The sequence below is a fragment of the Vicia villosa genome, linkage group LG6 (genome assembly GCF_029867415.1).
Source record: "Vicia villosa cultivar HV-30 ecotype Madison, WI linkage group LG6, Vvil1.0, whole genome shotgun sequence".
Lineage (NCBI taxonomy): Eukaryota > Viridiplantae > Streptophyta > Magnoliopsida > Fabales > Fabaceae > Vicia > Vicia villosa.
Genome location: NC_081185.1, coordinates 106,621,150 through 106,645,740, shown reverse-complemented (window position 1 = coordinate 106,645,740; position 24,591 = coordinate 106,621,150). Strand labels below are relative to the sequence as shown.

Here is a 24,591-nt window from a genome sequence, read left to right as displayed (position 1 = left end):
TGTGTGAGCTTCATCATCAATGAATTTTAGAGGAACACGTGTTCACACAACAAACTCAGTTAGACCGTGCACGTTGATGTATGGTTCAATTTGTTGACGCCATAGAAGAAAGTTCTTCTCATAAAGTTTTGGGCGATCTTGAGTGAGAAGTGAAGGCAACTTGATACTTGCGCATAATTCAAAATCGCGAGCACCGAAGAAGTCGAAACATGAGCGAAAACTACCAACGATGGCCCCGTTTACAGTACCTCATTCATGGTGATGATCGTGATCTAACAATATACTATGTGGAGTTGTATCCATAAATTTCTGAAATTTATATAATCTAGTGGCTGGGAATGTAGAAAAAATCATGGTGAAATCATTTCTCATGAATTCAGTCTAAAACATCTAGAATTGATTGTCAGATATCCAGGCATCAAGTTCTTACAATCAATTCAAACTTAAATCAAGTAATTACAAACTTAAATCTACACATAATTTAAGAAATTAGTGATCACACAAGCCACGCCACACATGAATAAGGAGTAAGCTAAAAAATTCCATCTCAAATGGCTGTTACAAAATGCATTATTGATGAAGAATTTGAAAAAGCACTTAGAATGGACACCACCATCTTCTGTGTCTAGTCTCCCCTCGGTTTCGAGAACCATTAAAAGCTTGCTGATTTTGCGCAGCCAAGCGAGTATTCGAATGTCTAGTCCCTTCACTCCGAGAGTTTCTACCTAGCCACAGTACAATAACCATACCTACTAGACTAACAGTCGGAGCTGCAGCAAGAAACAGCCATCTTCCCCTACTACCTTCTGTTGCAGAAGAATTCAGAGTTTCGTGAGTAGTGGTGGTATCATCTTCTTCACTCGCTTCAGCTTCATCAGAAATATCAGAGAAACTATCATCCATAACGTGTAGTAGCTGCTGTCTCTCATTGATCACATTTCTACCATCGTTGTTCTGTTTTCCCTCTTCGTAATCCTTATCATCGGTTGGAAGCTCATAGCGACAAAGAGGGCACGAATTACGTGTCCTCAACCACGGCAAAATGCAATGACAATGGTAAAGGTGAGAACAAGGGAGCTGATTTACTTCAGTTCCAAGAGCCAAAACATCCTTGCAGATGGCACAAACTAGTTCTTCGTGTTTCTCGTGTTCCTTGCTAATGACTACACGGGGTAGATTATTTACAAAAGATGCAGCAGCAGGAGGTGCTCCTCGTCTTGAAGGGTCATTGTCAGCGAGATGATCAAGCAGATCATTGAAGCGTCTGGTATCCATGAAGTCTCCGAAATTAGCTTCATTAGGTAATTCAGCATCGTCCAAAGCTAACCAGGTTTCCCTGATTATCTGGCTAAATATCCCCTCAGTTTCAGTGGCATTAAACCTTTGTTCCCAATTAATGCGGCTTCGGCTCTCATTTGGACTTGCGGTTAAAAGAACTTGAAGGCGAGCGGATGCAGATTCATCAACCTCGGGTAGTTCCCATTCTCTTTCCTCCTCGCCCTCCTCTTCCTCGTCATCCTCTTCCTCGTCTTCCATATTGTCCGAGTTCCATTGGCTGAGGCCAGCATGCATTGGATCGATGTCAGTGTCAGTATCAAACTCATCTCCCTCGTCCGGTAAATTAAAAATTCCAGTGCCAACAAAACTCTGTCTATCGATAGAGATATCCGAGTCACCTCCATAAGCACTGAAAGAAAAAGAATCGACCTCACTTTGGGGAACCATATACTGTCTAAAACTTGCATTTGATTCATTTTCACCATAATGAGAACGCCAATTATCAAAACCATCACTGTCAGTATCCGAGAGAACATGCCTCCAGCTTCTAGAACGACTAGGAGTAGTATTTGCACTAGCATTCTGCAATGACCATGCAGGGTTGTCACCATCTACAACTTGATCTTCCTCTACAGATGCAGTGGAATGGTTTTGTCCACCAATATTCGGAACCGATTCAGAGCTACTGTGCCTGAATCTTTCTCTCAGCCTCCTTTGAGAAACTGTATGATTCCCAAAGTCTTCAAGCAATAGAAATTTACAGTCACCGCATACACCACCCATTGCGAGATCACCGGTTATCTCATCATCAGGCGATAAGGCCTTGCGGCAAAGTGAACACAGTGGAACACATAGAGAATCAGCACAGTCACCGCATACACCACGCATTGCAGGATCACTTGTTATCTCATCATCAATTGGTAAGATGTTGTGGCAAAGAGAACACACTGGAATAGATATTGAATCAGCACCACCATGAATTTGTGAATTCAACCGCAATGACAAGGACCGTATATTCTCAGAATTTGCAGCCATCTATCTGAAACCAAACAAATTCCAAATTAACACAACACACTAATATAATGTAATAAAAAAACAGACAATTTAACAAGTAAGCAAAATAGTCAATAACAAAATACTCAAATCATGCAGTAACAAACATATAATAGTAACACTTATGTAGCAACAATACTTAAGATTTAAAGCGCGTCTGGTATCACTGCTTCAATAATGGACAACGGACGCAGCACTGACACTATAGTTTACACTCAATCACTTACCATCACAAACAATTGACTACTTAAAATCATGCAAAACAAACACGCCGTCCATTTACCATCACTAACAAAATACTCTAATCATACAGTAACAAGCGTATAATAGTAACACCTAAGTAGTAACAACACTTTAGATTGAAAGTAACGGTGCTTCCGGCACTGACACATGTAGTTTACATTCAATCACTTACCATCACAATTCACAAACAATCTACTTAAAATCACACAAAACAAACACATCATCCACTTAATAATATCATGTGGGTTGAGTTCAATTTCCATTTTTCAGACCTCTCACACACACACAAAGACAAACACACATAAACTCTTCCCCCATTAAATATATATAATGATCTGTAAGTAACATGTGTAATTCTAATTTCTAAGGAAATGGTGCACGTGGGTCGTGGAGTAACCAATAAAATACAATTAAAAGATACCCAGAAGATGAAAAGCGTGAATCGGAATGTGAGTACTGAAGAAGCTGAATAAAAAATGAATTTTGAACAGTAAAATGAAAATTGCAAATTGAAGAGAGAGATTTTGACCTGAAATGGATGAGGAATGAGCTGAAAGAGGGATCTACAAAGGAAGAAGGGTTAGATCAGATTTGAATACATCACAAAAAAAAAAAATGAAAGCAAGAAAATGAAAAATTGAAAGAGTGAAGGAATGAAAGGAAGAACCTTTTTTGTTTCGTATCAAAACATGGTTAGCCGGCGACTCTGTCTCGTCAACAGACCAAACTTCACGACGATGTTTTCGGATTCAGTGTCACCTCTTTTAATTTTGTCTTAAACCATTCTCTTTATTCTTTTTATTAAATTATAATTTTTTTTGTTTTTAAATTGTAAAATCATTTTAATAATTAAGAAATACGAAAATAATTCTAAAAATTAAGGATTATATATTTATTTAATGTTTAAATAGTAATTAATAATATAAATTTTAGTATTGTTTTTTGTATTTATCAATTACCAAAATTACTTTTAATTAAATATTTAATAAAATAATATAAAAAGATGCCATTTCAAATGGTGAGGCTTTTATTATAATATATTGTCTTTTAGCTCTTGAAAATTTTAATTTTAAAATATAGAGTATTTTGGATTAGTTTTAGTGGTGGCTGAAGGCCAAAAATATATGGTGATAGTTCGGCAATCTAAAGGAGGTCAATGAATGTTATATTTGTGGATCAGATCACTGAACATTTCATTGTTGGTCAGTCACAAGTGGTTATTGTGCAAGGTTGTTAGTCACAAGCGGTGACTTGTGCAGGAGTCAGTCACAAAGGTTTCCTGTGCAAGGGTGTTAGTCACAAATGGTGGTTTGTGTAGGGAACACTGTCTTCTCAAACTTCTGACCTTCACTCGGTCACTCAAGGAACAATCAACATTCAGTTGATAAACTTGTGTTTACATGAATGCTTCTTCTAAGCATATTACACGAAAAATTAAGCACATATTATTTAACATAGTTCCGAGCAACAACTCCTATGTTAAAACAATTTACAAGAAGAATCCTAGACATAAAACATTATACGAGCAACAACTCTAGTGTTCATTACATTGTTCTACAAAGATGTACATGATAGAAAGTTGGGTAGCATTTTGTAGTGGTCTTCTTCTTCATCTTCTTTGAGCAAGTTCCAAGCAGCAATTCCTTGCTTCTTCTGATTTCTTCCAAGATGCATATGAAGATAGTTGAATGGCATCTTAAAGAATCTTCTTCTGATCAGCTTCAGCATATCGACTTAGGCTTTAGCAACAGCTAAATTGCCTAGCAGTATTTTGATCGGTATGTGCTTCAGCTTCTCTTCTTTGACATATGCTTCTAATATCAGCTTGTTAGCATAGTCATCTTCTTCATCAGTGTATTCATGTTAATCTGTGATGGTTGAGTTCCATTTCAAAGCAAATCACAATTAACAACTGCAACGACAACAGCCGTTATAGCAGTATGAACATCAACTGTGACATCTATTTTTGTAGTGATACCATCGGCATTAGAAGCTACTCATAGATGTGATATGAACAACATAGGTGTTGCCAATGTCGTCACCTTTTATTGGATGATTTGATCTTCATATATAGTTCTCAAAAGAGACGTTGAAGGTTAAGAAGGTCTTTTAAATTCCAATGGCTAGTTCCCAATGGATATAATCAAGCTTTATTATGGATAGTACTTTCCTTTGTCTTGTAGCTTGATACGTGGGAGACAGCTTCTGAGAAATAGTACATACATCTGGTTGTAGTGGTTGTGATATACTGTTGTACTAGTTTCTTCTTTTTTTGATCTTATCCTCAATTAATGTACTTCTGGTTCTAAAGTAGTAAGCTTGGAGGAGATCAACTTATCTCCATCTTCCTTCTAATAATGATTCTGATATGTAGTTCAGAAACTACTTTGAGTGAAAAATAGAATCATTATCCCGTGAGAGTCAGAGTCTCATTTATCAGAATTGATAGCAGCAACTTTTCTGAAGAAACGATACTTGACTTCTGATCTGGAGTTGACTTGTGACAATGTAGCTTGTCCAGATTTTGTTTCAGATTCCTTAAAGTTAGAACCTTGCTTTTTAGATATTTAGGCAGCAGCCAATCTGAAAACGAGTTCTTCCTTTCTTGAAGGCACTTCTGATTCTTGAAACTTTGGCCTTTGATCTTCAATACTTCCTTGAGTCTGATCTTCATATGCTTGACTTGACCTTTGATGTATCTGATCTGTATTCAGAATCTTCGACTTTATCTTCAGAGATAGAAGCAGCAACTTTTCTGATGGATAAATCTCAGCTTCTGATTTATGCTTGAAAGCTCGATCTTGCATGCTGATTTCTGATGTTGAAGTACTGGTTCTGACTTTGACTCCTTCTGATTACTTGTGACTTTTGAAGTAGCAGCTTGTTGAGAAGTGAACAGTAACTTCTTCTGATGATCATTCAGCAGCAAATAGTATTTCTGAGTTGCCTTGCTTAATTCTGATGATTCTTTGCGGACAGCAATCCAGAATCTCCTTGAACATAATACATGCACACTCAAGAAAACTATTAAGACTAAATTGTTACATACAAAATATATGTGTTATTATCGTTAAAACATATAGACTTATTTCCTGAACAAATCTTGCTCTTAAAATCTCCTCCTTTTTTATGATGACCAAAACATGTATTTTGATGGAACAATTTTACAGGGTAATATCATGAAAAATAACATTTCTGTTTGTAGCAGTACTCCCCAAGTCTTAGACTCGTGATTTATTTCTTCTATCAAAATCATCATCTCTTTTCCCCCTTTTTGTCATTGAGTTTGCAAGAGATATTTGATGATGTCATTCAGATTCGGATAACCTCAGATCACACCATATTCAGAGTTTTTAGCAACAGCTCCCCCTGAATGTGTAATCCCCGAAATTTAATTTAAGCTTGTTCATATACGTTCTCTTATCCCAAGACTCACAAAATTAGAAATTTTGAGTTATCGGAACATAGAGTGATATCTCCATATAGTTTTCCAAATTTTAAGCCTTTAGCATCTGGACTTGTTCATCGGAACTTAAGTCTTCAGATCTTCAGAGCTCATTGTCCTTAGACATTAGAGTCACATCACTTCAGAGTCTCTTGGTATTGATCTGCTATTGTTCATCAGAACTTGTGTAGCATAGAAGCAAGAGTTAGGTTCTCCTAAGGTTGGCCACGCCGTTCATCAGAATCAGACCCTGTTTCTCAAATGAGACACTCCCACTGAATTTCAAACTTGATAAAGATCAGATATCCTAATTATGAACCGTCCTGGGTAACTCCCCCTAGTTCCAATAGATCAAATACTATTTTTAGGTCTTGATTCATGATAATTCTCATACTCAGAGCCCATTTGACAGATTCATTTCAGAGCCTGATTTCCATTCCGGAAAATCCAGTGCCTAAATGAAATCTTTCAGAGCCTGATCTTGTTAGATTTGAGTGAGGTCTTTTATAGCTTCTGGGGAATCAAAGTTTGTCTAGATATAACTCTTGATTTGAATCTTCTATCCAACACTTGCAGACAGTCTTCAACTTCTGATAAGCTCATTTATTCTGGTATGTGTCTTTGGATGTTAATTTTGTCTTGACTGCTTGACTACTTTCAGTAGAGACTTATATTCTGAATATTCCGTTCTTGGTGTCTTCTAATCTCTATCTGGTTCTGAAAGTTCTTCAGCTCCAATGGATTTCTCCCATCTTGACCTGTATAATAATGCCTAGTAAACTTGTTTAGAGTTCCTCGGTTATCGACAAATAAGCAAACATTAGTGGTAAATGCTTGGAACTTGTGTTGCTAAGATTAGAAAAGCTAGCAAAGATGTTTCATTTGAGAGAGTATCCTTTCAGAAGAGTCATAAATTTCAAGTTAATCTCAGAGATAGAATCCAGACTTACTATTCTTTCAATAAATGTTTTAACATATTATTGTTATAACTATTCATGTTTAAGAGAGGCAAAAGGGACATGAAAGTAATGAGGAAGATAGTGGTGATGAGAGTGGATAAAGTGAAGACTTTGTGGATTGTATACACTTTGAAGATTTTGAAGAAGACTGAATGCACGATTTTGATGAAGACATTGAAGAAGGATTTAACTTTGAAGGTGTGTCTAGAAATGATAATGCTAATGATACTGATAAAAGTCAACCAACCAACCCTAACTTTAACACAAAATAGATGGATAGGGAACATGTTATGGAAGAATATGATATGACAGATAAGCTTGATATTGGGGTTGATGAAGATAGTTGTCATGACAAGCCTACAGTGATTAGGTTAATGAAGAGGAAACACTTACAAAAGATTTCAAATTCAAGGTAGGGATGAAATTTTTATCTTTGAAGCAATTTAAAAAGGACACAATGGAACACAGTATTTTGAATAGTAGGGCGGTAACATTTTCTTAAAATGATGTCAATAGGTGTAGGGTTGTTTGTAAGCACAAGAATAAGTGTGGTAGTTCAACATTTAGGATCAAAACTTTGTTTCAAAAATACAAGTGTGGTAGACATTTATTAAATAAGAATTCCAATGTTAAATGGGTTTCTAAGATGATAATAGACAAGTTGAAGAACAATTCTAAGAAGAAGTTAAATGAAGTTGTAGCAGATGTAAGAGCTGGGGTTTTCTACCAAGATCACTAGTTGCAGAGCTTTCAAAGATAGACAGTTAACAAGACAAGTTGTTGAATGAGATTCAAGAAAACAATATAATATTTTATGGTCATGTGGTGCTAAATTAAGGAGGGCTTTTGAAGGAAACACGTTCAAGTTAGACATTCCTAGACCAAGACCTGAGTTGTAATCAAGATTTGAAAAATGTTACATGTGTTTTGATGGGACAAAAAAGGCATTGACTTAGGCATGTAGACCATTCATAGGATTAGATGGTTGTCACCTAAAGAACATATATGGTGTAATTATATTGATTGCTTTTGGTAGGGATGCCAATGATCAGTATTTGCCTATTGCTTTTGGAGTTGTAGAAACGGAATCTAGGGAATCTATGAGCTGGTTAATGAAGTTACTTATTGAAGATATTGGTGATACTAGGTGGTGCTTTATGTCTGATCAGCAAAAGGTATGTATAATTATTTAAGTTTATTGATTATTCTTTGTCACTTTATTTATGGTTATTGTTGTTTCAAGTCTACGGTTTGTTATTATGTGAAGGGGCTTGTGGAGGTTTTTGAGGACGCATACCCTGCACATAAGCATAGGTTCTATTTATGACATTTATATGCTAACTTCAAAAATAAGTTTAGAGGTATGACATTATTCAGAGATATCATGATAGGTGCAACTAAGGCTAATTATTATGAAGCGCGTGATTCAAAGATGATGCAAATTAAAGAGGTGGGCTTAGATGCTTTTGAGTAGTTAAATGTCATTCCAAAACATAAATGGTGTAAGCATGCCTTTCCATTCTACTCTAAGTGTGATGTTCTAATGAATAACCTTAGTAAATCATTTAATTCCACTATACTGATGCAAAGAGACAAACCCATTATAACCATGTTTGAGTGGATTAGGAACTACCTTATGGGTAGGTTCGCAACCCTTAAGGAAAATGTAGAAAATTACAAGGGTGATATAATGTCTAAACCACTTAGGAGGTTATATGGAGAGATAGAAAAAGTGCAAGCTGGTTGCCAACATATGCAGGTAGACTAACCTTTTAGGTGACACGTGTGATGTTCACTGATAGTTTTGTTGTAGACTTAGCAAATGAAAGTTGTTCATGCAACTTTTGGAACTTGGTTGGGATCCCGTGTAGATATGTTGTGTCTGCCATCCATAAGAAAGTTGATTATCCTATCAAGTATATAAGTATGTGCTATTATAGGAACACCTACTTGAAAATGCTATAATGAGGTTGTGACACCCATAAATGGTCAAAACAAATGACCCAAGACTTCTGCTCCAGAAATTTTGCCACCACTTTACAAGAGGGGTCCAGGAAGGCCAAAAACACTCAGAAGAAGGGAATTATATGAGTCATCCCAAACAAGATGGAAAAAATCAAACACAAGCCACAAGTGCAAGACATTCTTAGTGTATGGGCACAACACCAGAACATTTAAGAAGAATAAACAACTTGCAATTGTTCCTGGTGAATTGAAAAGATATGTTGAAACAACCACTCAAGGAAACCAAACTACAACTGTGAATACAGGACCAAAGAAGAGGGTTAGTATCATTATGTACTCTTATGTATGTTGACACAGTTGCGTTTTTACTATCAAATTGTGTATGTATTCTTGTCTCAAATTGCGTATGTTATGGGGTAGGCCCAAAGGAATATCTAAGAAGGGAGGCCCATGTAAAACAAAAAATACACATGCTCAATCTGATGAGTCTTTTTCTCAACCTGATGAGGTTTTTGCTCAAGTTGCAATAGCTTCTAATCAACCTGTAACACATGTTTCTGTATGTTCTAATGAGGCTATAAAAAGGTATTCTGGGATAGAGTCTAATGCCTTGGTAGCAATGTTGAATGATGAAGATATAATGGACATTAAACCACTTAGTGTTGACACTAGTCCTGTAAAACCACATGTTCCCGCCAAGCATTCTCTCATTTCTCTCTCATCATTGGCCAAGTGGCGCCTCTGAGGCCACCTGATGATTTGACTTTAGTATTGACCCAGGGACTCATGTGAAGGATCCTCACCTTATCTACCATGCGTTTGTGATCCTCACCCTTGATTTCGTTTCACTCTTCCTAGTATATTAATCATGTGCTTCTGGTTTGAGTCAACCGTCTAATTTGTTAATTGTCAGCGCCTTAGGCCTTTAGCATTTTGTCTTAGTCCATTTGCTTATTTAAACACCATTTTTATCCCTCACATCCCTTAATGGTGTGAGGGAGAGGGAGTTGGGCTTTTCCCTCAGGCCCAGGTGCCCAATTGTGGGCATCATACCTCTATTTAAGTTCTGAACCCCCTTTTTCTTTTTTTCTTTTTTTCTTTTTCTTTTCTCTAATTCTTATATTCTGGGCCTCAAGCCCATAATTATTTTATTACATACCTCCATGTATGTATACCCCCATATTATTAGTTTTTATGATAGCATTATTTATTTTGATTACTTTCTTGACATTAATTTAATTAATTAATCCAATAAAAATACCAAAAAATTATGAATAGTTAATTATCAATTTAATCATTTTAAATTAAAATCAACCTCGGGCCATTATCCACCGATTCAAACCAATTTTCAAGATTAAAATTAATTCTTTCCAAACCAAAATTAAGGGTATTTTCAAAAACATTTGATCAACTTCAAGTTTTAACCAAATCAAGCTATTTCTTCAAACGTAAATACTTCAAATCTTTTTCATAATAAACGTAGATGAAAAAGAGTCTCTTGGACGTATGTTTTTGTTGATCTTCGAATAAAAGGATGCTAGCCGTATAGCTTATTTTTCGAGTATTCGTCATCCTTCCAAAATGTAATACTACAATCAAATTCAACTCGTATAACATAGATGAAAAAGGATCTTTTGGACGTATATCCCTGTTGATCCCCAAGTACTTGAATACAAGTCGTATAACTTTCCTTTCGAGTACTTGTCATCTTTGAGAGATCTCGATTCGGTTCACCATTCAAATGTCTTTTACAATAAAATTGGATGAAAAAAGGATATTGATCCCCAAGTATTTAGATACAAGCCGTATAGGTCACCTTTTAAATACTCGTCATCCACCTAATAACAATTTCAACCAATCAAACATATATTTTTCCGCCCTAGCACGACCGAAAAATTTTCACAAATGAATGATGTTTTATCCATTCTAACGCGATACAAACAAACGCTTAAGCCTCCCACGTCTGAGCATCCAAGAAACGTTTAACCTCTAGAATGTGACTTAAGCATCATTCACTAAAATCAACCAACAAACAATCATTTGCTACTAAAAACTACGTAGCTTTGAATTCCTCATCGCACCTGAGGATACGTGGGAGCAAAACTCGCAATCTTGTCAAGCACCCTAATAAAAAATCTATTTTTAGTCCCTCTTTCTTTATTTACATAACGCATAATAATTAGAAGAAAACAAATAACATTACACTAACACTATATTTGTAAAATTCACTAAATGGTTCCCGTTAAGTACAAATGTAAGGGGTATTAATATCTTCCCCTCGCATAATCGACTCCCGAATTCGAAATTGGTTGCGATAACCATATTTTTGTTCTTTTAGAATTTTATCGACATTTTCCATTTTCTTTTGGAATAAATAAACTTCGGTGGCGACTCTGTTATCTTTCAAGCGTTCGTACGCCCAGGCATTTTTCGCGTCGCAACACTAAGGACCAATATTGTACTCTGTATTACACCTTCTAGACTAAGGAAATTTTTTTCTTTCATTTTATTTTCCCCATTATCCGTTGTATACAAAAGACTCAATCCTCTGGAAATTAGTTCAACCGGTAAACGAATTCGAGCGTTGGTTACATATCAGACGCTGATTAGAACAACTTCGTGCTTAGCTAGTTGGGAATAACGATTATCATCCTCTTAAGGACTTTGTCATCCCATCTCAGGACAAGCCATACGCAAGTATTATTAACCCTGTGAATCTGGCTAACAACTTTGAGTTGAAATCCTCTTTGTTGCAAATCGTGCAGCATAATCAGTTTTCTAGTAACCCGACGGAGGACCTGAATTTTCACTTTTCGGTGTTTGTGCAATTCGCTGACACATTAAAAAGTAATGGCCTTGGCCCTGAATCTATTTGATTACGTCTATTTCATTTCTCCCTAAGAGACAGGGCCCGAGCTTAACTTCAGTCTCTATCGTCAAATTCCGTAACAACATCAAATAAGTTGAAGAAAGCGTACCTTGCAAGGTTCTTCTCGCCTAGCAAAATTGCTCAATTAAGGAACCAAATCACATGCTTTAGGCAGAATGACAGCGAGTCACTTTTCGATGCATGGGAGCGATACAAGCAAATGATGATATCCTTCCCACACCACGGGCTATAAAAGCGGTTGATTATTCATACATTCTATAATTGTCTTCTCTATAATGCGAGAATGACTATTGATGTCGTCGCAGACGGAGCTTTGATGAATAAACCCTTCGCTGATGCCTACTCGCTGATCAAAAGTATGGCTCAAAACCACTACTAATGGGGAAGCGAACATGTTCCTTTTGAAAAGACATAAAGTAAGCAGTTTTGGTCATATGAATGCTAAAGTATATGTACTTACCTAGAATATTGATAACTAGGTCACTACCCCTGCAGCTACCGTAGTTGTGTTAACTCCTAACTATGAGATTTGTGGAGTCCCTGGACATGTCACTACTGACTGTTAGTTAATAGTCGAGCCTACTCCTGAACAGGCCAATTACGCGTAAGGAAATCTGTATTCTAACACATACAACCTTAGATGGAGAAATCTCCCTAATTTCTCCTACAAAAACAATAATGCTCTATTATCACCTAGTTCAGCCCCTACTACTCCACCAGGCTTCCAACACCAAAAAAGGAGCCCATGCTACTTCCGCTACCCCTAAAAATTCAAACTTGGAACTTATGATGGAAAACTTTGTCTCATCTCAAATGTAGCAAAATAAATCAAAACCTTCATACTAATGAGTTGATTAAGTAGTTGTATAACAAATTTTATTCTATAGCCACCCACGTTAGAGACATAAATCTCTCTAGTGCCCTAACAACATGCGGTTACCGCTACCCCAGCCATAATATTTTGTGGCCAACTGTAGTCCAACCTCAAAGGGCATGCTAACGCCATAACACAGTGAAGCAGTACAGAGTTAGAGGGCCTCATTGATATGAGAGTTAGAAATCAGGATGTAAGAAAGAGTGTTGAAAAGGACCCTGAGACGGTAACTGATAAAGACACTGAGAGATAACTGATAGTGGTATATGATGAACAAACTCCGAAGGCTAAGGAGGTGATAGAGAAAGATAAAGAACAGCCATATGTACCCCATCCTCCTTATAAGCCTCTAATCTAATACCTTAAATTACTTGCAAAGTCTAAGATAGAGGGACAGTTTAAAAAGTTCGTGGAGCTTCTAAAGACACTTCATATCAGTATCTTTTTTCGGAGGCGATAACCCAAATTACTTCACTTGCTAAGTTCCTCAAAGAGATCTTAACGAACAAGAGGAAACTCGATGACGACTATAAAGTGATGCTTACTGAAGAGTGCAGTGCCATTATACAGAATAAGATGCCACCCAAATTGAAGGATCCAGTGAGCTTCTCTATTCCCTGAACTATCGACAAGTACATCATCGACAAAGCCTTATGTGACTTGGGAGCCAGTATTAGTTTGATTCCTTTTTCTATTTGCGAGAGGCTCAATTTAGGGGAACTCAAACCAACAAAGATGTCTCTTTGATTGGCTGCTCGATCAGTAAAGTACCCAGTAGGAATACTGGAAGATGTCCTACCAAGAATCAGCCAGCGTTACACTCCTACTGAGTTCGTAGTGATTGACATTAAATAGGACCCTCATATCTCAATTTTGTTAGGTATAACTTTCTTAGCTATTGTTGGTGCTATTTTAGACGTTAAGAAAGGAAAACTTACCTTTGAGGTTGGTGATGAGAATATTCATATTGTTTATTCATAAAAAACCTTTCTATAAATGACATGTGTTGATTTGTTGACATAATATATTAGTGCATCAAGCAGGTGTCATCATAAGCACCATTGACTAAAGAGTTGGTTGCACCTCCGACAGAGGAAGTAAAGGAAGATGAGGCAGAAATTTATTTAGACGAAGGTCTGGAAGAATGCCTCTTCCTTACTCTTAATCGAGTTCCTGAACCAAAGCAGCCCAAGATACAGCTTAAATAACTATCTTAAAACCTTAGATACGAGTTTCAAAACTTCAAGATCACAACTTCAAGACTTCATGTTCATTTTCTTGATTCAACCTTGTCTAGCACTTTTAATTGAAACTTGATATATTTGACTGATGAGGCTTGTGATGCCCCTTTCTTGTTCAAATGCCATCAACAGGAACTATTGAAAGAGTTACAGCGATCAAAACCATTTGACAATTGTCATCATCAAAACCATAACTTTTTGACAATATTACCCCACTAATGGAGTAAAGAATGGTTAATATTTAACTATTTATAAAATCAATTTCCTAGACTGGGTAGGCCATCATTATGTGACCATAGACGCGTGCCTACTAGCAGTTGGCAGAGCATCCACTACTCAAGATCGACGCATGTAGGGTGATCAAGAGTTCACATCAACTGCGTTATTCCGAGACAAACTAATCATGATTAAGCATTTAATATCCCTTGTGCTCCCCATGCTTTACGCTTGAGGGACTTGCCCCCAAGCCTTTTCTAAGGGGCTCACCTCTTCAAGCCTCACTTGAGGGACTCTCCCTCCAAGCTACACTTGAGGGACTCTCCCCTTAGGCCTAAAGAATTGTAAAGAGGGTCGCCATTCTCCAGAATTAATCACTTTATCCTTACTAGGCCTCATGCTAGAGAGACTATGGACTATGATCTTTCATTGGGCCATAGAAGAGAACAGCCCTTGAATTGATCAGCCCAAGAAAGTAAAAAAGGACCATAAAGTGAACGGGAGAGTGTGTATTTTAATCGCCCGTCTAGAACATGGGTCGTCCGATTGAGCTTAGGTCGCCTGACCCGAGTTCAATTCTAATCATTCTCTCCCAAATGTGGCTATGAGGTGTCTCTGAATGGGTTGGTTTGGTCAAAGTTGAAAGGAAGAAAATTGTTCTTCTAACCTAAGGAAGAAATGTGTCTCCTAATTCCGCGTACTATCTGGGAGTTAAGAAAATACTACTCCCCACATGATTCGGCCTGCAACTCATGTTAATAAATATCTCCACCCCTATGGTTCGAGGATTCACTCATTAATTCTCGAACATTAATAGGGGATGTTAACCTAAAGCTTTGTTGGGATTTCATTACTTTTAGTTAACTAGGGAAAATTCTTTTGAGGGAAAATTCATTTGGAATAGTATCAAACTTCTCATCCCAAAACTTAAAAGAATGCTCAACGAATCATTGAAAAGTGTGATAATATAATTTTTTTGGTTAGATCAATGCTTAGAGAAACCTTTAGTCATGAAACTTAACATTGAGCATGACAAGCATCCCCATTCACAATGAACATTGGAGATTTCCTCAATTCATCTTTCATATGTTTCTTTCTATCACCCAATTGATGCAAGATCTATAAATAACATTTTGAAAATTTGTAATATACATTGGTCTACTCAATACAAAGATGTCACTATTCCAAATATGTGATTGAAACAGCTTTGCTTAGCTGGGGTCTTGTGAGTTGAGTTGTCACCAAAGCCTTTAGTGCCCTCCCTCTCTCCTTCCCCATCTATACCACTATCAATTTGACCTTATTTTTTCTTTTTCCAAAGTATCATGTCAGTCCATAATTATCTTGTATAGAGAAAGAGGAAGAAAAGTATACACAACCTTTTACAATAAACATTATCAATAAAAATAATGATGTAAATTATGAAAAGAAAAAGAAAAAGAAAAGTCACCCTTGCTTACTATCATGAAATTATATGCATACAAATAGGACCTTTTTGAAGCCTGTCATATTCTTATACCAAATATTTTACAATTTACATACAAAATTTACATTTAATTAATGTACTTTATTAATATTATGGTTGATATTTCATTTCATGCCCCTCAAAAAAACGATAAAAACGGAAAAAGTTGGTTAGGTGGAAGTTGAATGATAATCAGAAACTTTTGCTTGTTTTTGTGATATCTCTCTCTCTCTCTCTCTTTCTCTTTTTCTGGTTGTGGAAGCAAAAGAGAAGATGGCGTATAGAAGAAGACAAGGCATATCAAGAGCTTCAACATTCAAAGAAGAAATCCATTCATCATTGGATGATGATCCTAAAGATTCTCATCAACAAAATGGCTCTACACCTTCCCTCTCTTCTTCTAATTCTTCTTCGCTCGCCGCTCAAGCCATTAAAGCCTCCGCTGCTCGTCGTCAGCCTGCTCTTTCCTTTGCCTTTGACTCCTCTCATCCTGATCATCAACGATCCACGGTATTATTCGGTTATTTTGATATCAGATGTTAAATTTATCAGACATTTGTTTATATTATCGTAATAGATAGATAGATAGATATACAGATAGATCTTAAATTGAATATAATGGTTTGAATGAATGCATTGATGTAGAGTTTTGATGCTTATGGAAATGACAACAACAAATCTGGTTTCTGGGGTGTTTTGGCTCATAAAGCCAAATCAATGCTGGATGAAAACAATTCAGATCCACAACAACATGACACAAAGCCACAAACTGTCAAATCACATTCATTTAATACATTTTCTAGCCCTTTTTCAACTCAGGTGATTACTATATAATGCTGCATGAATATATGTTTGTTATTTACATTGTTAGTTGAATATGAATCAACTTATTTGTGTGAGTTTTTGGTTTGGCATGGTTATTGAAGCCGTTTTATCAACCTCCTGACTCTAATAAAAGAATGGACAATGCTTCGATTCGGAAGGGATTGGATGCAATCTCTACTTCTCTTAATCATCTAGGTGACACCTTTGAGAAGGCTTATGAGGTAACTCTAACAATCTATCTATCTATCTGTTGATGAGTTTATCTGAATTTCATGTGTTTGATAGTGCGCTTCGATGAATTTCAATGCTACTTGTTTGATTTCCTCAGGATGGAAAAACAATGGTGGAGAGTAAGACAGCAGACCTGAGATCTCAAATCAGGCGAAAAGGTGACAACACAAACCAAGCTTCGAGTATAAGGAATCCATGGCAGCAATCAGATCAGACACAGTCTCATTCTAATCATGAAACACAACTCAAGCAATCCCGCGACGTAAGGTGCCAACTGTGTAATCATGTGTAACGGCTACGGCCTCGTTAGTTCTTGTAGCTAAGGCATAGATGATAGAATACCTTAGAATGATTTTGGAATTGTTAATAGATTTTAACTTAGTAGAATCTGTTCTTAGTCCATATCATGTGGTTAATTTAAGTTTAGTCCACAAATGGAACATGCATATTCTACTATCCTAGTTCTGTCAGATTTAGAGAGAAAAAAACATTAATATAACTGCTACTTGTAAAATTTCACTGCAAAAAGCTATAGCTTATAACAAAAAAGCTACATTTCCTTTTGCTTTGATTTCAGGTGGCATTGGCAACAGCAGCAAAAGCAAAATTACTTCTTCGTGAGCTAAAAACCGTTAAAGCGGATTTAGCATTTGCTAAAGCACGTTCTGCACAACTTGAAGAAGAAAATAAATTACTCAGGGAACGAGAAGGAAGCGATAAGGGACTAATCCGTGATGATGATGATCTGGTATTATAATTAGTTTGTTGTTAACCTATGTGAAATTTGTGTTTATCAGCCAAAGAATTTTGAAAGTGCCATATTATTATGTCATGTAGCATAGGGATGTGTTTTTTTAAGGTAGATGCATGTATAAAAGTAACATCATGTATATGCATAATGCAGTATTATTACTACTACTATTTGAATTTGAGGACTGATACTAAATTTGTGATCTCATCAGATTCGGCTTCAAATGGAGACACTTTTAGCTGAAAAGTCTCGCTTGGCTAATGAGAACGAGACATATTCAAGGGAAAACCGTTTCTTGAGGGAGATTGTGGAGTATCATCAGCTGACAATGCAGGATGTGGTGCAACTTGACGAGGGAATGGAAGACGTCGCAGAACTTTATCCATTGCCTGTCAATGGAATCACTAGGTTGTTATCTGGCTCACCACACTCGTTATCACCTACACCGACATCGCCTGATGAGGTTTCTCTAGAATCAACAAAAGTAATGTTTCCTGTGCCAGAAGAAGATGATGATGATAAGAGTACATCAGAAGAAAATGAGACTCCTACTAGTGTCTCAGTTTCTCAAAATACAGCAAAATGATTACACTTTTTTTGTTTATAAGGTTATAGTCTTAGATGAGATTCTCTTGTTTTGAGGAGTATATGCATGTTTTGTAGCATATATTCATTTATTTATTATAACTGATTGCAATGTGAGCGCTGAGAAATTAAGACCATGGGAGTCTTTGATACTCATGTCTGTTTTGTGTGTAACTTTCATGTCACTATGAGGTTGGTTTGGAAAACTCCTTTATGTTTTTCTTGTGTATTGGCTGATCAAATTTTGTTGAACGGCTATTACAAATATTAAAGGTTTTATTAACATTTATTAACATTTCAAATGTATTAAATCCACATATAATTGACACTAAAATTTATTATTCAGCTCTTATATGTCAAAATATCAAAATATAAGGGCTTAAATGCACTTTTGGTCCATTTAAGTTAGCGAGTTTTAAATTTTCGTCCTTGTAAGTTTTTTTTTGTTTGAGTTCCTATATCTTACTTTTTGCTTGAGGTTTAGTCCCTAAAGCCAAACAAAATCAAACATATTATGCTGAATGATTCAAATCAGACAAATGTAATGACAACTCTGCAATCACTTCTAAATTCTAATGACCATTTTGATCCATGTTGAAGGTTGAGAAATTGTTCATGTGTGACTTGATTGTGTTTTTATAAGGAATCTAAGCATCAAGAATATCTAGACACTCCAAACCCATGAGATTCCCACAAATAAAAATGGTATCACAGATTTATAAATTTACTGAAACGTGAGATTTCTATAACTTGCTAGTCTCGCAAACACGTCAGTCTTGCAAACCACATTCAAACAAATACAAAAAAGAAATGTTAAAATTTGCTAATTTGATTCACAATATATGACAGAAAGAAGTTTGGAGAAAGAGACCTTCATTCCTTTTGTAGATGAAGACTCGCATTTAATTATACATTGGATAAACTTCCTAGGTACAGGGTCATATAATACACTTAACCTCTTACAAGTACATTATATGAATAATAGGTGACAAGTTAAATCCTATTTAGCTGCATTCATCTTTTCTCAGTGTGTCTCCAAAATGCCTCCAGTGAATTTTACATGTGTTGATGTATATTGATCAGGACTGCTGCTTTAAAATAAAGCTTCAGAGCAGAAAAAACTTCCTGGCTTGTATTATGAGTTTAGAATAACTGGAAAAACAAACTAGTAGAGCCATCACCAAATGACCTGAGGTCTGCAGGTTTTACCAAAGCCCTGCACAATGGGCAGGTCCTTTCCCTCTCAAACCTGGCAAATAAGGTAATCAGGAGTCAAAAATATCAAATGTTTCTAATAGCTGTAATGTTATATTTATTAATTCCGTCTATTTTTTAAAAATGTCTTTTTAACTTGATTTTTCATGTTTTGTAAACTACCCAAGCAGTACTTGCTAGTTTAACAGATATGTAAATGAAAATTGTATATTCTTATGCAGACCATTACAAAAGATAACAGCAAAGCAAGTCTCACCACTCTGATACACAGTCTTCACAGAAAATGTGTTTACAACGAAGTAAGATTGGGGCATGCATCTTCTCTTGACAAATGGCACAAAGATCACCGGCTGCAACAACCTGCCATCAGACAAATTACTTGTATGAACAACTTGCTGCTACCATATTACATATAGAATGACAGAAAAAGTATGATATGCTTCTAAATATTAGACCTTATAATGAACTGGATGCAGTGAAACTTTAAAAGCAATCGTGTTAATTTCTACTTAAATTTTATCTCAACCCTACAGCCATTGGACAAAATTAAAAGATTCCTCATTTCCTCTGCTCATTTGAAAATTATGATGATATTTAAATCTTTGATTGATATGCTGGCAAAAATGGCATCTTAATAATGGGTCAAATCAATGAGCATTGAACACTAGTTAAAAAATCTTCCACAACCAAGCTTAGCAAAGCTTCATATTGCTTCTGTTGTAGGCTTATAATACTCAATAAGTGTTTACTAAATCCAGATTTGAAACACCCACGACAAAGCAAATAATAATTAATAATTCATTATATAATATGATGGCACCATTTCTTTTTTTTCTTAAATACCAGGCTTATTCTAAAGTGAACATGTGGCTCAAGTATTCCACTCCATTGTGCATAATTTATTTAATTTTTTAATATTTGTGTTGAGCAGCAACATAGATCTTATCGCAGAGCTCTGCACATGATTATCCCATCTGTCTTCCATTACTAACTTCTATATTTCGACTTTGACGGGTTAGTCTCACTTTCCCCTACTGAGCCATCTCCGGAGCACCTCAACTGCCCCTTCCCCCAGTCTTATAGTCACTGATTAAAGTCAAAAATATAATGTAAACACTAACAGGCAGCAACCCAACATGGTCTTTCTCTGCCACATATTATTGCTTCTATGAAAATCGCTATGGACGTTTTTTCTTCTTCAACTTCACTAGTTTCTGATACCATAAGGGGTTTTCTTTATCTATCCCAGAAAAAAAAACGTCAAATTAATTGTGAAGCCAGTTGGGAAAAATAGCTGTTCATGACTTGCAACTATTATACACAGATTTTATTTGGTGTTTCAATCTAATTGGACGAATTTGCGGTTTTTTGGCGTGTAGGAGCCAAGCTTATTATAGAAGTGGAATAAAGATGTTTGATTTTGGCGATGGGATGATTGAAGGTGGAAGCTCAACCACTAATGTGGGGAACGCGTCCACGGCAGTGCTGCTAAATCTAAGAGCGGTTAAAGGTGGGAATGCAAAGAAGTATGCAAATTATTGAGAGAAATACTGCCATTTTCATGACTGAGAATTTGATGACACGGCAGCTCGAATGGAGGTTCAACAATCACAAGCTGAGATCCAATAGAACTATTGGAAAGGACGGGAAGGGATATAAGATGGAAAGTCCACTATAAGATCCAATAGAATTACCTGATCTAACAAAAGATAAGAGTGGTGCACAATGCACCACTTACCCCACTCGTGCACGGTAGAAGCAGCCATAAAAGTAACCTAAAACTACAGATGTTGGAAAAAATATTAGAAGTTTTATGAAGTATATAGTAAATATAAATGGTGGACTGGTGCCTTTGTTGCTGGTTTGGAATGAGAATTTTCATTTCACGTTTCAGCTGTACTAGGGTTTCTAAAATAGTACATACTAGAGAAAAGTAACTGAACTCACTCTATAACAGAATAGACAACCACCAAACCAAATTGGGGAAAAAACACAACAGGACAGCAATTCAAAAATATTAGCAAATTGTCGTTTAAAAACTAAAAATGGTAATTTGCAGAGAAAATGGATAAACATTGAAACTTTAATAATTTATTGGCCAACAGCAAAATCAAATGAAGGCATCCATAGTACCTGCTCTGATGTTGCATGAGCCCCATAGTGTACTTCTTTACGTGACAATGCTTTCACTGAAGCAAAGAAAGATTGCACCTGAAAAGCGCAAACCACTAAACAGTTAAGAGAAGAATCACCAGGTGTCAACCCGTGCTATACACATACAGTACGTTAATTATATACAAAAAACTAGTTTATTATATAAAAATTTTAAGAACACTTTGTTGTAACCCATCTGATTACTTCATAGTTTGAATCATTATCACAAATGATCAAACCATGAGTAAATTAACATGTCCATGAGAGGTCCGGGTCACAGCTTAAGGGAGGAGATTGACCTTGTAACCTCGAGGGATTAAGTTCAATCCCCAAAGCCAATAGTAGGAGTTTTAAAAAATATTTGTTGGTGACACTAAGTGTCAATAAAAAAGAGGGGGGGAGCTTTTGAGAGACTTACAAACATAAATTTTGAAAGAATACCTCACCTTTTCAACAACAGATGTGAGCTTAAATGTTAGATACAACCCTGTCATCAGTGATGAAAAGAGGCTTCCATATTCTTTGTTCAGGAAGAAACGATACCAAACTGGTGTTGGCAACAAAGCTCGGTAAAGCAGGAGGAGGTATTCAACTAAAGTCAGCATTTGCCCCTAATAAATAAATGATTGTACAATCAGAAATGTGATGAGTAAGATACAGATCCTGAACTCATCAAAACTCTTGGGCATCTTAAAAGAAATAGCAGAGCCGTGTTGTAACTTGTAATAATATAACTTAAAAAGAAGAAGAAAAAAACAACCTTCAAATACTTTTCTATTCCCAAAACATTAAACATTAACACTAAATTTCCCTAGTTCTTCATAATGTATTACCTCACCTGTTTACGATAATTGCGGCCTCTGCTATTCTTGTAATACATTAACAATATACACTTGAATATCATTGCAGCCTGGCGTGCCAAAGTATCTGAAATTTCAAAACAAAATTTGTAAGTCAATCGAATTAATTATCCACCCATTAAATTTTAAACAGAGAATAAATAATTCCGTAATGAGCAGCACACAAGAGTTTCCATCACTGTAGTAGCTTCAATATGTGAAACATCAGTGACCATTACTAGGAAAAAAATCATTCAGAAATAAGTATCAATTGAGTACCCATGAAGAAAATTTTCAATGGCAACATAATAATAGAAGTACAAACCTCTGGCATTCATTATAGAGGTAATTATACAGCAAAATTTAGAGTGAACTACGATACAATTGCCCTTTCACTCTCGAATACACTTGACAGCAGGTTAGTTGTAAGTTGAAAGGAAAAAGTAAATAACAAGAGATTACAAGTGCAAAACACATGCATAAAATGCAGTTAGAAACATGGCTAGTAAGTAGGATGAAGAAACACACCATTGACCATGATGATGAAAATGGCATGCCAGAAGGGCGGTATTTCTTTGGGAGGAAGCATGACTAACGGATACATTAGATCATCATTCTGATACCACCAATAAACACCAACCACATGAAGTGCAAAAGCAACAGATATTCCAATCAAAACGGGCATTTTCCTCTCTCCCTGCAGCCACCAAAATAAAATGAAGAGTATCAAACAGCATGATATTTGCATACATTAACAACACCTTTTCCACATCTCATGGACAAAGAACACATAAGCACAAAGGCTCACCTTCAATGCCGTTTGTTTACGCAGAATGTCATTTGACTTGAAAAGAACAGCAGCAATCCAAATGGTAACAAAAAACCCTGCAACCATATAAAATCACATAAAAATCACCAAACAAAAAGGTAATAAATAAGTTTCTAAAACAAAAAGTTCAGACACAAATTGATAATGATAGTAGTAAACAAAAGATGTGAATTGAGAATGAACCTTGCAAATGTTGGCGAATGAATACCACCAAAAGAAGCAAAGAAAAGGGCAAGACTTGCTCAATCCACCTAGCAGCGTGCTGAATATCATATCTCTGATAAGAAGAATCTCTCCCATTAGCACCAACACCATCACCACCACCACCTGCTTCCGCATCAACATTTCCACTCCCAGACCGTGAAACACCCTCAACATCACCATGTGAAGGGGAAGAAGTCATCCCAGCCGCAGTAGCAGAACCAGAACCATCGTTCCCCACCAGTGGGGTACCCTCCTCTTCCCTGTGATTATCTTGCTCAGTAGAACCGATTATCCTAATAGAAACCTCGCCGTCATTGGGGGCAGAATCGGGGTTAGGTTGATGCTGGTTCGACCTAGGTGGAAGAATACCAGAATATTCCAGAAGCGCTGATAACGGTGCTTGAATTATGCTGGCTGCTGACGGGAATCCGTATCTTCTGGAAATTGACGATGAAGAAGATGCTGATGATGATCCGGCAACCGGAGAGCCTCTGAACATGTCCCCACTCCCTTCCATTGACGTTAAATCCCTAACCCTAACGCTGAATCATAAAAAAATTGAGAATCGGAAAATAGCGTTGACGTTGACGCTGACGTTAACGACGACGCTGATGATGGAATGAAAGGGGAAGGAAGATGATCGAAGATAGAGAGAAAGTGAAAGTGGTTGACCTGTGAAGAGGATTAACGGAATAGAATCAGAGGAAAAAGGGGTTAGGGTTTTGGGTTTGAAAGGGTGAAGATTGGTTGAAATTGGGGGTTATGAAGAATGGAGTGATGGAGAAATGGTGAAGGGGGTTTGTGATTGTTTTGGGTTTCTCGCAGGCTCGCTCGCTCGCTCTCTGGTGAGTTGGGGGGAGAATGGCGCCAGAGAGAGAGGAGAGAGGAGAGAGAAAGAGAGCTAGGGGACAAAGCGCGAGAGATGAAAGAAAAGAGAAGCAACCATTTCGGATACTATACTTGCTTTGTTTTCTCATCCCCCAATTCATGTTTTTTTTTTTTTTCCATTTCATTTTTTACATCATGTATGTATGATCACATACATATGCATTACTTTGACATTAACTTTTAACATGGATAAAAAACATAAAAAATACTAGTAATTTGATATGAGAAATTACTTTTTCCGGGGTGATCCACCATCGTAAAAAGTTACAATCGTTTTTAGCGTTTCAAGCGTTCGAATATGCATCTTCGAATACACATTTTGTACACACTCCTTGTAAGAATAATATTTGGTCCTGCATTTGTCACTATTTTTTATGACAGCATTACATGATAACTTAAAGAACAATTTAGTACTCTAACGGACGTCATCAGGTTCTGGAT

The 24,591-nt window shown here is 36.5% G+C and overlaps 3 protein-coding genes across 4 annotated transcripts; 1 reads left to right on the top strand and 2 right to left on the bottom strand.

The window, feature by feature from the left end:
* Positions 1–375: 375 nt before the first annotated feature.
* LOC131609497 (uncharacterized) lies at positions 376–3,373 on the bottom strand. 2 transcript variants are annotated; one of them, XM_058881201.1, is made up of 3 exons: positions 3,242–3,373; positions 3,104–3,137; positions 376–2,317 (listed from the first exon to the last, which is right to left on the bottom strand). In XM_058881201.1, exon 3 carries the CDS (start codon positions 2,311–2,313, stop codon positions 598–600), a length of 1,716 nt encoding a protein of 571 aa, XP_058737184.1. In that variant the 5' UTR covers positions 2,314–2,317; positions 3,104–3,137; positions 3,242–3,373; the 3' UTR covers positions 376–597. The 2 variants fall into 2 exon arrangements, with proteins under 2 accessions (XP_058737184.1, XP_058737185.1); XM_058881202.1 differs by having other exon boundaries at positions 376–2,313; positions 3,242–3,346.
* Positions 3,374–15,814: 12,441 nt separating this feature from the next.
* Positions 15,815–18,310, top strand: LOC131609496 (uncharacterized). Its single transcript, XM_058881200.1, has 6 exons — positions 15,815–16,139; positions 16,275–16,448; positions 16,556–16,675; positions 16,783–16,947; positions 17,263–17,433; positions 17,648–18,310. The coding sequence occupies exons 1-6, from the start codon at positions 15,903–15,905 to the stop codon at positions 18,020–18,022; spliced, it is 1,242 nt and encodes a 413-aa protein (XP_058737183.1). The 5' UTR covers positions 15,815–15,902; the 3' UTR covers positions 18,023–18,310.
* Positions 18,311–18,832: 522 nt separating this feature from the next.
* LOC131609494 (uncharacterized) lies at positions 18,833–24,239 on the bottom strand. The gene is made up of 8 exons (XM_058881198.1): positions 23,242–24,239; positions 23,038–23,114; positions 22,758–22,926; positions 22,229–22,317; positions 21,837–22,001; positions 21,370–21,447; positions 19,493–19,596; positions 18,833–19,270 (listed from the first exon to the last, which is right to left on the bottom strand). The coding sequence occupies exons 1-8, from the start codon at positions 23,777–23,779 to the stop codon at positions 19,165–19,167; spliced, it is 1,326 nt and encodes a 441-aa protein (XP_058737181.1). The 5' UTR covers positions 23,780–24,239; the 3' UTR covers positions 18,833–19,164.
* Between the last annotated feature and the right edge of the window lie 352 nt (positions 24,240–24,591).

Excerpts from the sequence above, each read along its gene's own strand:
- LOC131609496 (XM_058881200.1), top strand. The coding sequence starts at position 15,903 with ATGGCGTATAGAAGAAGACAAGGCATATCAAGAGCTTCAACATTCAAA. Across the intron at positions 16,676-16,782 it reads CCTTTGAGAAGGCTTATGAG|GATGGAAAAACAATGGTGGA; the intron begins GTAACTCTAACA and ends TGATTTCCTCAG. Across the intron at positions 16,948-17,262 it reads AACTCAAGCAATCCCGCGAC|GTGGCATTGGCAACAGCAGC; the intron begins GTAAGGTGCCAA and ends CTTTGATTTCAG.
- LOC131609497 (XM_058881201.1), bottom strand. The coding sequence starts at position 2,313 with ATGGCTGCAAATTCTGAGAATATACGGTCCTTGTCATTGCGGTTGAAT.
- LOC131609494 (XM_058881198.1), bottom strand. The coding sequence starts at position 23,779 with ATGGAAGGGAGTGGGGACATGTTCAGAGGCTCTCCGGTTGCCGGATCA. Across the intron at positions 19,597-21,369 it reads CTCATGCAACATCAGAGCAG|GTTGTTGCAGCCGGTGATCT; the intron begins GTACTATGGATG and ends GTCTGATGGCAG. Across the intron at positions 19,271-19,492 it reads GAAGACTGTGTATCAGAGTG|GTTTGAGAGGGAAAGGACCT; the intron begins GTGAGACTTGCT and ends CTTATTTGCCAG.